This window comes from Trachypithecus francoisi, unplaced genomic scaffold (assembly GCF_009764315.1).
Source record: "Trachypithecus francoisi isolate TF-2019V2 unplaced genomic scaffold, Tfra_2.0 Contig01258, whole genome shotgun sequence".
NCBI lineage: Eukaryota > Metazoa > Chordata > Mammalia > Primates > Cercopithecidae > Trachypithecus > Trachypithecus francoisi.
In genome coordinates, this window is record NW_022681280.1 from 1 (window position 1) to 13666 (window position 13666).

The 13666-nt window shown below is 43.4% G+C and overlaps 1 protein-coding gene and 1 pseudogene across 1 annotated transcript; one reads left to right on the plus strand and one right to left on the minus strand.

Moving 5' to 3' along the window:
• The first annotated feature begins 8168 nt into the window (after positions 1-8168).
• On the plus strand, positions 8169-9320 carry LOC117091467 (annotated as a pseudogene).
• Positions 9321-10216: 896 nt separating this feature from the next.
• On the minus strand, positions 10217-12003 carry LOC117091460 (phospholipid-transporting ATPase IC-like; the record flags this gene model as incomplete). Its single annotated transcript, XM_033223802.1, is given in 5 exon segments — positions 10217-10345; positions 10348-10664; positions 10667-11424; positions 11426-11689; positions 11691-12003. Coding segments are annotated over 5 exon segments (1781 nt in total), but the record flags the coding sequence as incomplete, so codon positions are not given.
• Between the last annotated feature and the right edge of the window lie 1663 nt (positions 12004-13666).

Genomic DNA, 13666 nt, shown 5'->3' on the forward strand with positions numbered 1-13666 from the left:
AGAGCTAGTGCGGACCGATGGGAGGTGGGAGCGGGAGGAGGCTGTGGAAGACACATTCTTGGAACAGGGAGTATAAATTGTGACCAGGGAAAACAGTGGAACATCTTCTGGTCTTTCTACAACCCAGTTAATTAAACATTAGTCATGCTAACTCCACAGTAATTTCTAGTGTTCTTCCGCTCCACTATCCTCACAAACATTTGAAGTGGTGACAAGTTGTTTGTGGGGTTGCATGTCTGTATGCCGGTGGAAGAGGGTGCATAGGATACTGAAGATAGGAGGGTACACATGCACTTTGTGACTTGCTGGGCATAGTGCAATTTTAAAAAATAATACTTTAAAATATCCTAATAAGTAAAACACTACATATTGATAGAAGCAATTAAAATTTTATAGATGCAAATAATGCCTGAACTAGAAGGGAACATTTTTCAACATAAAATTTGTGATTTTTATTAGGCCTTTATGTGAAATATATACACAACTTCCTTTCCACAGGAGAGTAATTTTTAAGGTGAAGTAATTATTTTATAGGAAGCTACTGTTTTTATATTTTTTGGTATCATCCACATGCTTTAATTGTTTTATTGTTTTTAATACTATACTTTTGTAGGTTCTCTTGAGTTTTCTTAAAAGTGATTACATTGTCTGCAAAATAATAATTTTGCTTTCTCTCCTTAGCCAACATTTATATATTTGTTTTACAAAAAAGTATAGTGAGGAAAAGATTTCCTCCACAATAGTGACAAAAATCATAAAATATGCAGAAATAAGAATGAGCTAAACATGTGCATGAATTACATGATGAAAACAGTAGAACTCTATTAAAGAGTCTTATAGAAGGGCTGCCCAGTGAGATATATCTTCTTTGGGTATGATTCAACATCAGGGAGAACTCCTTTCCCCCACATTAATCTAACTACGTGAGATGAACCCTACCAGCATTCTAGTAGGATATTTATTGGATTTTCACAAAACTTTTCAAAAGTTTACTTGGCATAAAATAAAACTGAGAACATTTACTGTCCTCATCGTAAGATGGAGATGTGACAGTAACCACGATATAAGGCCACTGAGGGACAAATGGATCAAGCACCAAGATGCACTGGAATCATAGCACACACTCAAACATGCAAACAGTTGAGGTATTTTCACTGTGGCACACGATCTTTTGTCTTCTGAAAATGACCATGTATTTCCATGAGTGGGATTGTTAATTTGTGTAGTTTTAAATTTTGGTTAAATTGAATTTGTTTTTTTTAAAAAAAAAGTACTTGTATGGATAATAAGATTTTTGGTGCTGAAAAAATACAAGTGAGGAAGTTCCAGAAAATTTTAAACAACTACAAAAAAAAAAAAAAATCAAGGGGTCAGCCTGGTTAGCCACTTAAATAAGAATTAGAGAAATTTAACCAAGATTGTACTCATGCAGATATGGACAGGTCCATCAAGAAGAATATGGCCATGAAACCACTCCAAATATATATGCAAATTTGGAACATTATGGAAATTAAATCACTTTGAAGGAAAGGTAGGTTGTTATCTAATTATCAACTATATATTTAGAAAACAAAAAGCTGGCTTCTTACTTTATCCATGTCACCTAGCACAAATCAGATTGATTAAATTTTTAAATGTTATTCATGAAATTCTTAGTTACAGAAGAAAATTAGAGTGAGCCATACTTTTAAAAACAAGACAAGACAGGCCGGGCGAAGTGGCTCACGCCTGGAATCCCAGCACTTTAGGAGGCCGAGGCGGGCAGATCACGAGGTCAGGAGATCGAGACCATCCTGGCTATCATGGTGAAACTCGGTCTCTACTAAAAATACCAAAAAATGAGCCAGGCGTGGTGGCAGGTGCCTGTAGTCCCAGCTACTCGGGAGGTTGAGGCAGGAGAATGGCGTGAATCCGGGAGGCAGAGCTTGCAGTGAGCTGAGATCATGCCACTGCACTCCAGCCTGGGTGACAGAGCGAGACTCCATCTCAAAGAAAAAAAAAAAATGAAGACAAGATAATTGTGGGTAAAACAATGGGAAAATAATGCAACTTGAAGTTCAATGCCAAAGGCACCCCAGGTTCAGCATCTCAGAGGTCAGAAATGGTAAAGGGCAGAGTGTGGGTCCAGTGATGGAGAAGGTGGTCCAAGAGTGATCAGCTTCCTAGGCAAGCTCTAGTATGTGAGTTTGGACTGAAGACCTGTTGCTGTCTCAATACTGGCATTTGCTGGTTGAGTATCCTTAGGCAACAATATTAAACTTTTGAGCTCACTTTTCTCCTCTGACTAGTGGAGGCATTTACTTCTGTTTTGTTCACCATACAGGCCTATTCAGTCTGTTTGAGTTCATGGGTGTGAAAACTCCATGCAAACTGTAAAAGTTTGTAGGTTGAAAGAATAAAGACCACTGTCCCCTTTAAGCAACGACCTTCACCTAGATTCAAGTCAGTTATAGACTTAGAGATGAATGAATTGCAGCGGGAAATGATTTTACATTTCTAATTCCTTCAATGTTAGATACACTGGGGAAAGAAAACTCATTTAATTATGTCTGCTCCATTCCCTAGGAGCAATCTTTGATTCCCCTGGGTAGGTGGATTCTTCATCCTTCAACCACTGTCTCTTCTGCCCTGGGGAAGTCACATTGAAATCAGCTAAACCTAGCACATATAAAATAAATTTCGTGCTTGGTCCAGGGATGAGGTGAGTGAAGAAAGTTAGAAAGCATCTTATCATAAATAAGCTTGTGGTAACAGACACAAAAGTTACTGCAAAGGATTCAGCAAAGTGTGCCTCTTTCTACCCTTTCTTGTAATGTGTTTCCCAACTCCAATTTAACCAGCTCTAGGACATACTGCCCCAAAAGGTGTCACTTATAGCAATCATTCAGATAAAAAGCAAATAAATCAACGTCGAGCTCAGCTTTTGTGTTTCAAAGTAGAACACTGAAACTTAAGACAGAGCCAAAGCTCTTGAGAGAAAAAAGCCTTTTTAGTTATAAGAACTTGAGCTTCTTGAAATTTTCAATTTTAGGTTCTGATATAAACAATAAGTAAAAAAGAATGAGATTTTTCAAGCTCACTTGGAATTGACAAAGATTCCATTTGCCTGGGGGAGAAGCAGTCCATAGTCTTAGTAGAAAGGAAGAGAATAAGGTACCCCTTATTCTGTTGGATCTCTGCTGGACCTTCCACCACATCCTGTCTTCAGTCTTGTTGGAGTTAGGCGATAGGCCAAAGAGATGATCTCCGAGAAATCTCTTTCTTGAACTGAAAAAAAGTTCATATGGAACCAAAAAAGAGCCCGCATTGCCAAGACAATCCTAAGTCAAAAGGACAAAGCTGGAGGCATCACGCTACCTGACTTCAAACTATACTACAAGGCTACAGTAACCAAAACAGCATGGTATTGGAACCAAAACAGAGATATAGACCAATGAAACAGAACAGAGTCCTCAGAAATAATACCCACATCTACAGCCATCTGATCTTTGGCAAACCTGAGAGAAACAAGAAATGGGGAAAGGATTCCCTATTTCATAAATGGTGCTGGGAAAATTGGCTAGCCATAAGTAGAAAGCTGAAACTGGATCCTTTCCTTACTCCTTATACGAAAATTAATTCAAGATGGATTAGAGACTTAAATGTTAGACCTAATACCATAAAAACCCTAGAAGAAAACCTAGGTAGTACCATTCAGGACATAGGCACGGCAAGGACTTCATCATGTCTAAAACACCAAAAGCAATGGCAGCAAAAGCCAAAATTGACAAATGGGATATGATTAAACTAAAGAGCTTCTGCACAGCAAAAGAAACTACCATCAGAGTGAACAGGCAACCTACAGAATGGGAGAAAATTTTTGCAATCTACTCATCTGACAAAGGGCTAATATCCAGAATCTACAAAGAACTCAAACAAATATACAAGAAAAAAACAAACAACCCCATCAAAAAGTGGGCAAAGGATATGAACAGACATTTCTCAAAAGAAGACATTCATACAGCCAACAGACACATGAAAAAATGCTCATCATCACTCGCCATCAGAGAAATGCAAATCAAAACCACAATGAGATACCATCTCACACCAGTTAGAATGGCAATCATTAAGAAGTCAGGAAACAACAGGTGTTGGAGAGGATGTGGAGAAATAGGAACACTTTTACACTGTTGGTGGGATTGTAAACTAGTTCAACCATTATGGAAAACACTATGGCGATTCCTCAAGGATCTAGATCTAGATGTACCATATGACCCAGCCATTCCACTACTGGGTATATACCCAAAGGATTATAAATCATGCTGCTATAAAGACACATGCACACGTATGTTTATTGCGGCACTATTCACAATAGCAAAGACTTGGAATCAACCCAAATGTCCATCTGTGACAGACTGGATTAAGAAAGTGGCACATATACACCATGGAATACTATGCAGCCATAAAAACGATGAGTTTGCGTCCATTGTAGGGACATGGATGCAGCTGGAAACCATCATTCTTAGCAAACTATCACAAGAAGAGAAAAAAACACCGCATGTTCTCACTCATAGGTGGGAACTGAACAATGAGATCACTTGGACTCGGGAAGGGGAACATCACACACTGGGGCCTATCATGGGGAGGGGGAGGAGGAGGGATTGCATTGGGAGTTATACCTGATATAAATGATGAATTGATGGGTGCTGACGAGTTGATGGGTGCAGCACACCAACATGGCACAAGTATACATATGTAACAAACCTGCACGTTATGCACATGTACCCTAGAACTTAAAGCATAATAAACAAATAAATAAATAAATAAAAGAAAATGTGGCACATATACACCATGGAATATTATGCAGCCATAAAAAAGGATGAGTTTGCGTCCTTTGTAGGGACATGGATGCAGCTGGTAACCATCATTCTTAGCAAACTATCACAAGAACAGAAAACCAAACACCGCATGTTCTCACTCATAGGTGGGAATTGAACAATGACATCACTTGGACTCGGGAAGGGGAGCATCACACATCGGGCCTATCATGGGGAGGGGAAGGGAGAGAGATTGCATTGGGAGTTATACCTGATATTAATGACGAATTGATGGGTGCTGACGAGTTGATGGGTGCAGCACACCAACATGGCACAAGTATACATATGTAACAAACCTGCACGTTATACACATGTACCCTAGAACTTAAAGTATAATAAAAAATAAAAATAAAAAAATAAAAAAAAAAAAAAAATAAAAAAGTAAAATAAAAATAAAAATAAAAATAAATAAAAAAATAAAAAATAGAGACATAGGGAGGATCCAAGGGGAAATAACCTATAATCTCATCACCCAAAGACTCCTAGCTGACACTAAAAAATAGGTAGAAAGAACACACATGCATTTTTGTCATATTCAAATGGAAAATAAAGATTCTAAATATTAAAAAGCAAAAGCCAAATTATCCGTCTCCCTACCCACACTACCAACTCTCTTCCGTGATATCCAATGTTAATGAATACAGACGACTGCTTGCCTGTCTCCTTTCCTGTATTTCAGATGTTTATGTGTATTTAAATATGTGTCTGAATGTCTATATAGCCATTCATACACATGCGTGTTTACTTTTGTTTTTACAACAAGCTTTATATTAATATGCCATGTATACCTGACTTTCAATAAAATAGTATATTCAAGATATATTAAAATTATTTCAAGTTTAACACATATATTGCTTTCTAATTCTTTTGTTTTTTTGTTTGTTTTTGAGACGGAGTCTCGCTCTGTTGCCCAGGCTGGAGTGCAGTGACGCCATCTCGGCTCACTGCAAGCTCTGTCTCCTGGATTCATGCCATTCTTCTACCTCAGCCTCTGGAGTAGCTGGGACTACAGGAATATGCTGCCACGCCTGGCTAATTTTTTTTTTTTGTATTTTTTAGTAGAGATGGGGTTTCACCGTGTTATCCAGGATGGTCTCGATCTCCTGACCTCGTGATCCACCTGCCTCGGCCTCCCAAAGTGCGGGGATTATAGGCGTGAGCCACTGTGCCCATCTTGTTGCTAATTCTTAACAGCTCTTCCATCATGTGTGTGCTCTATAATTTATTTGAGCAGTCTCTAGTGATGACATCATTTTGATCTTGTTAAAGTTTGTGCTATTACCAGGACATTGCCATGGTCATCCACAGGTTTCACTGAGTGTTGGTGACACTAATAATGATGTATTAATAGATTCTTAACAGTGATTGGTGTAGGGGGTGGCCTGTGATCCAGACCTGGCCAATGAGGCAGGAGGAGTGAGCTAAGGAGTGCATAGGAGGAGCTTACTCACATTCAGGAAGAACAGGTAGAACAGAGGCTTTTCCCTGGGATCTTTCTGCCTCTGGATGTTGGTGTTGATGATGTGATGTCTGGAGCTGTGGCAACCACCTTGCTACCAGCTTGAGGCTGAAGCATCATGAACAGAAAGGTAAGGATGAGAGAATCCCAGGGAAGCAGAGCTAGATGCTGGGAATTCTGTTCCCAAAGCTTGTCTCACCCAGGGGCTTCTTGTTATGAAAGGTAGAGTGTTCCCTTTGCATTCAAGCCATTTTTAATTGGGGCCTTTGTTTACATGCAGCGGAAAGCCTCTTGCCAGGTTTCTTCTGCATAAGTTTCTTCTTCCCTTGCTTCTTCTCCACATCTCCTCCTACTTTTGTGGCTGGTGGATTTGCCTCCTTCCCATTTCCTCTTGGCCCATCCACTCTTACAAAAATATTAGTGTCTTCTCATAAAATTCCAGAAGGTCTTCAATGATGCTAATGACATTTAAGTACAGGGCTTTTCAAAACCCCCACAAAAGGCTCCAAGTGGGCCTGAGCAACAGGTCTACTTGGCTGGATGTTTTGTACAATAAAAAGTATGTGGTATTTTCATTGTAGACAGTTAAGGCCTTTTCTACTCTGGCCTTCTTCTTCCCATTCACCACTCCCTGGATGGTGTAGGGTGAATACAGGCATTTTGGTATCTGGCTAAGAGGAAGTTGAGTTGGGATGCATTTAACCTGGGGTGAAGGAAACACAATCCCGTGGTTCTCAGTCACTCCTGTGCATAGTCATGTTGCCTCAAACTGTCCTGGTGTATGAGTGGCCCCAGACAAGGCCCTACCACTACTTCAGGTTTTACCTAAAGCAGCAAGGAGAGGTAGTACCTTGGTCAGAAAATGTCCCCAGCACCTCACATTGGAAACCTGTGATTAGCAGAGAGGAAAAAAGGTTTGCAATGTATGGAGCCAGAAGCCTATCTGTGGATAATGATTCCCAGCAGAAATATGGAAAATTTTAAGTGCGTGTTCTGGTTCTTTTTGACCCTAGTCAAAAAAGGAAGTTTTACTCTATCAGAAATGTAGTCAGTAATATGGCATGTAAAATAATTAGTGCATCGCGCAGTTGTTTTTACTTTTGATGGGAATTGAATGAGATAGAATTTCTCAATTTTTGACATTTGTAGGGCACAGATCTGTGTGGTAAAACTACTCATAATAAGGATATATGTGTGAGAAGTGGCACAGAACTGATAGATGGGGCTGACCTCCCACTTCTTATCCTGACTAAGCCTGGGAGCGCCACATAACAAAGACATAAAATTACGACCAGCTCGAAGAAGTACTTGCTTCAGGACAAACTCCTCCTGCACATTCAATGAGCTAATAGGTATAGCACATAAGGACATTTTTAGGCAATTCTGAAGCTTAGTACAAAAGTGACAGTTTAAAAATGCTGCCTTTGCATGCATTGTCAATAGAAAAATTTGTTAAGGTCCTCAATTTTCAGTCAATAAAATTTAGAGTTATTAAAATCTTAGAGCTTGCATATGAAAGGAAAATGAAAGAGGCTTTTCCAAAGTAGACAACAATCAGAAAAATGTGCATGATATGAACAATTATAAATTTTGAATCAAGATGTTATGCACCATCAATTTTACGAGTGATCAAACCTTTTAGTGGAAAAACTGGTTTGTTCTTCTGCTATACTTTGACAAAATCCTATTATAAATTAAATGTCTTATAATCAGGCAAATAGTGATGCATTAGCTGAGTATAAAAACATTGAACAAAATTATAAGTTTTGTCAGAAGCTAACTAATAAAAATATCATGTGAGTAAGTAAAAATCATGTGGATTAAGAATAGCAAATCTGCCTTTTCATCTTCAGAAAGGCCAGGGTGGCAGGGCACCGGCGCACGCAGGCGGGCCGTGCAACGCGGCCCCCGGCGGGTGTCCCCTCCGCTCCATCGCCGGTCGCCTTCACCCACACCGGGGCGTGGGGAACGGGGCTTCCCGCACCCCACACGCCCTGCGCGCCGTGGACTCTCCCACAGGGGGCTTTCGTGAGCCAGGGAGCAGGGGCCGTCGCCCCTCTCCGGCCCAGCCAGGCTGCGCAGGCCGCAGGGTTCTCCCTTCCCCCGCCGGCAGGCGGAGGTTGGGATTTTCCTTTCGCTGCCCTGGCTACCCCGGAAGGGGCGCTCTCCCACCCTCAGACTCCCCCGGGGTGGCGCCCGCGCCCCAGCCAATGCCGGGGGGATCAGGACCCGCAGCACCACAGCCTGCCGGGCCCTTGCTGGGTGGGACAGCCTGCGCCCGCTCCAGCTGAGCCGCAGGGCCAGGGTGTGCCTGCGCCGCCCACGTCCCAGGGGAGTCCGTGGTGGGGCTGGGGCCAGGGGCCCCAGGTCGCCAGGGCGGCGTGGGAGGCCCCAGTCGGGGCAGCTCCACCTCCGGGGCCCTCGCCCCCGGAGGCCTCCGCGCCGCAGGAGCAGCTGCAAGACATCCGGGCGTCCTCCCCGCCGCTCCGGGAGCCTGGGCGCTCGTCTGCACTCCCCTCCAGCCTGCTGGATGAGCTCCTGAAGACTCCCGAGTTTCTGCAGCAGGCGCGGTCTTTCCTAGAAAGCGAGGCCCCGACGGAGCTGCAGGACGTGGGAGAGCCCGCTTTGCTGGAACCGCTACTCCTCAGCGAGGAGGAATACCGGGCCCTGCTGGAGGAGCTCTAGGACGCCGGGTCGGGACGGGATCGGGGGCGGGGCGGTGGCCTCCCTTTCGCGGAGAGCACCTGCCTCGGTGTGGAGAGGCCTGTTTCCCCTCCGGGCTGACCAGCCTGGCATTCCTGCCTTCCGGGTCTGGGCCTGGCGGCGGCGGCGGCCAGAGACTCCACCCCGAGGAGAACTGAGCCTCCCCGGGGTCCCAGAGCCCGCCCGGGTTCCAGGAGGGGGGCCGTCTACTGCGCATGCGCGGGTGTGCGGGCAGCCGCCTGGGCCCCGGGAGCCGCCCCGGCAGAGCTCTCCTGCATTTCCACCACCCGACCCCAGCTTGATCCCCCACCCCACTCCCCAACCCCGCGCTCGCGCGCACACACACACATGCGCACCAACACACCCACACAACCACACACCCTCGCACCCACACACACCACCCCCACCCCCGCCCCCGCCGCCACAGCGTTCTGCGCTGGGCTGCTGGCTGGAGACCTCCATGCCGCAAAACACCGGGTCAGGAGATCGAGACCATCCTGGCTAACACGGTGAAATCCCGTCTCTACTAAAAAAATACAAAATACTAGCCGGGCGAGGTGGCGGGCGCCTGTAGTCCCAGCTACTTGGGAGGCTGAGGCAGGAGAATGGCGTAAACCCGGGAGGCGGAGCTTGCAGTGAGCTGAGATCTGGCCACTGCTCTCCAGCCTGGATGACAGAGCGAGAATCCGTCTCAAAAAAAAAAAAAAAAAAAAAAGAACATAGTCTTGCTCTGTCACCCAGGCTGGAGTTCAGAGGCACGATCTTGGCTCACTGTAACCTCCATCTCCCAGGTTCAAGTGATTCTCCTGCTTCAGCCTGTCAGACAGTTGGGATTACAGGTGCCCCCCACCAAGCCCGGCTCATTTTTTAATTTATGGTAGAGACACGGTTTCACCATGTTGGTTGGACTGGTCTTGGATTCTGGGCCTCAGGTAATCTCCCCTCCTCAGCCTCCCAAAGTGCTGGAATTACAGAAATGAGCCACCATGCCCAGCCGAATAATAGGACTTTTAAAAGTCCTATTTCTTGGCTCTGCTATTGTTTAATAATCCAACCCAAGGAGTTTGTTATAAAGGTTATTTATTGTCTTCAATATCTTTGTGACGAATGCAATTCACACACACACACGAAGTCCTGAGAATCTTTCATAAAAAAATAGATGTGCTCTGTGGCCGCGTCCCGGCCTGGGGGTGAGGGATCAGCTGTCCCCGGTGCGCCTGTACTCCGCAGTGCCATCAGTCACGATGGCATCAAGCGGCGAGCGCTTCTTGCGGATGCTGCGCCCAGAGGAGATGAGGTCCGCGTAGCCCCGCTGGTGCGAGAAGGCGAGAAGGCGTAGGCCGAGCGCCGCGATGACACGGCCCGGCGGAACACCTGCTGCCTCCGCTGCCACTGCTCCTCCGCCTTCAACCGCTTGCGATGCTTCTGGATCTTATGACTTTCTGACGCCCAAATGGTCATTGGCAGGAATCGGATGGCAACGACGGGCAGTGAGCACACGGCAACAGTCAGGATTATAGTTAACCAAATGTATGGCTGTCTCAGAGCGTTTGAAGCTGTGCCTGTAAATTGAAATGTAGGTGGAAAGAGAACATGTATTCCAGCACTATGAAAGTCAAACATGATGCCAAAATAAAGTGCAATGTTCCAAAAATTGAAAAAGCATTCACAAAAGTCCAATAAGAAGTATCCAAGCCAATCTGGAAATTGACTGTTATTACAAGAGCAGAGGCAATGGTGACAGCAAAAGACTGGTAGTCAGAAGGTGCCTCTCCATCCTGCCCTACGGTTTGCAGATAAGCTCCAAGAGGTATGAAGAAGAGGATCATCGATGTTAGGACCCCATGCAACAAGCTTACGAAGAATCTCTTATAGTTGAATAGTAACTCTCTTTTTCCCACTATGTGTAACCCAGGGAATCGGAGGCTCAGTTTGTCACTCACATCCTGGTCGAGCAGTCCCATGAGGAGCACGGGCAGGCTGGAGTATAGCACGTTGTAGAGAGTGATGAACCAGTCCTCGTATGCAGTCTGTGCAGAGTAGCCACTGAAGAAGGAGTACCAGAAATGAACCAAAGTAAAGGCAAAGTTTTTGTAAAAGAAGTATCGTAGGAACTTGCACATCCTTATGTAAGACCACCGGCCGTGCACCAGCAGTAGCCTCTGCAGATAGCGGAACTGAGCAAAGGAATCGTCGTCACTCGACATGACAGCTTTCATTCCTTCTTGTCCACTTATTCCAACGCCAATGTGGGCAGTTTTGATCATGTTCACATCACTGGCCCCGTCTCCGATGGCCAGCGTGATGGCTTTCTTGTACCTCTTCACCAGGTCCACCACCATGGCCTTCTGCTTGGGGGTGACGCGGCAGCAGATGACTGCGCTGCACTCGCAGGCCAGGTCCACAGTTTTTCTGCCGCTGCTCTTTCTTAGCTTCTAGCCTCCTTTTACTTTGGGTCCGCATCCGTCTTTCTTCTTCTGTTCTTGGGAACTTCAGCTTCAGAATCTTACTTCTCTTGGTCTTTTTCTTGAGAAGCATTTCATTCAACCAAGAACCAGTGATGATTAACGCACGGTTTCCACCGGGTGGAAAAAAAGGTTCCTGCACAGGAGGTGCAAACTTTGCATAGACTCCACCTCTATTCCTCTGGTTTTCCATCCTTGCATGGAGAATTAATATCTTCCCCATAACAGATGGTGGTGTCTTCAGTCAGAAGTTTACAAGCAAATCCTATATTTTCAGCAGTTTCCTTTTTGTCTCCAGTAAGCACCCAGATCTTAATGTCAGCTTTTGCAAGTTTTGAAATGGTTTCTGGAACTCCATCCCGTAGCTTGTCTTCAATAGCTGTAGCTCCCAGGAGAATTAAGTCTTTTTCAATCTCCTCATATACTTTATCCAGAGCTCTGTCCCGGTTGGTGGAGGCCACACTGGCAGCCATAAACTTTTTATTTAATGGTATTATTTTAAATTGAGTTATTTGAGTTCCTTGTGGATTCTCAATGTTAGCCTTTTATCAGATACATTGTTTGCAAATATTTTCTTTCATTCTGTAGGGTATCTGTTTACTCTGTTGATTATTTCTTTTGCTGTGCAGAAGCTTTTTAGTCTAATTAAGTCCCATTTGTCTAAGGCAGTTGATGATGTGCTTCATTTTGAGGACTTAGTCATAAATTCTTTGCCTAGATCAATATCCAGAAGATTTCTCCTAGGTTATCTTCTGTGATATTATTGTTTCAGTTCTTACATTTAAGTCTTTAATCACCTTGAGTTAATTTTTTTATATGGTGAGAGATAAGGGTCCAGTTTCATGTTTCTGCATGTGGCTCTCCAATTACCCCAGCACCATTTATTGAATAGGTATCCTTTCCCCAGTGTTTGATTTCTTAACTTTGTCAAAGATCAGTTGATTGAGGTACATTTCTTTATTTCTATGTGTCTATTTTGTTCCATTGATCTATATGTCTGTTTTTTATATCAGGGCCCTGATGTCTTGCTTACTATAGCCTTGTAGTATAATGTGATACCTCCAATTGTATTCTTTTTGCTTAGGATTGCCTTGGTTTTAGGACTTTAGGATTGAATTTTAGGATTTTTTTTCTAATTCTCTAAAGAATGATATTGATAATTTGATAGGAACTGCACTGAGTCTGTAGAAAGCTTTTGTCAGTATGGTCATTTTAACAATATTGATTATTCAAATCTATGAGTGTGGAATGTTTTTTCATTTTTTTGGCTCATCTATTTCTTTCATCAGTGTTTTGTAGTTCTCCTTGGAGAGATCTTGTGCCTCCTTGATTAAATGTTTTTTTCTTTTTTTGGTATTTTATTTTTTGTAGCTATTATGTATGGCCTTGAGTTCTTAATTTGGCTCTAAGCTTCATCATCATTGGTGTATAGAAGTACTGATTTTTATATATTGATTTTGAGTCCTGAAACTTTAGTAAAATCATTTATGAAATCTAGGAGTCTTTTGGAGTATCTTTAAGGGTTTCTAGGTATAAGACCATTTTATTGGCAAACAGAGAAAGTTAGACTTTCTCTTTCACAATTTGGATGCTCTTCATTTCTTCTGCCTGATTGCTTTTGCTAGGACTTCTGGTACTGTGTTAAATGAGTCGACAGTGGGCATCCTTGTCCCATTCCAGTTCTTAGGCAAAATGCTTTCAAATTGAACCCAATCAGTATGATGTTGGCTGTGGGTTTGTCATATACGGCCTTTATTATTTTTAGCTATATTTTAGTTATGCACCTTGTATGCCTAGTTTGGTAAGAATTTTTATCCTGAAGAGATGCTGTATTTTGTCAAATACTTTTTACACATCTATTGATATGATCATATGATTTTAGTTTTAAAGTCTGTTTATGTGGTGAATCATATTTATTGACTTACAGATGTTAAAACAATCTTGCATCCCTTGAATCAAATCCACTTGAGTGTAGTGCATTATCTTTTTTTTTTTTTAATTATACTTTAAGTTCTAGGGTACATGTGCATGACGTTTATATCATGTATAACTCCCCAATGCAATCCCTCCCTCCTCCCCCCTCCCCATGATAGGCCCCAGTGTGTGATGTTCCCCTTCCCGAGTCCAAGTGATCTCGTTGTTCAGTTCCCACCTATGAGTGAGAACATGCGGTGTTTGGTTTT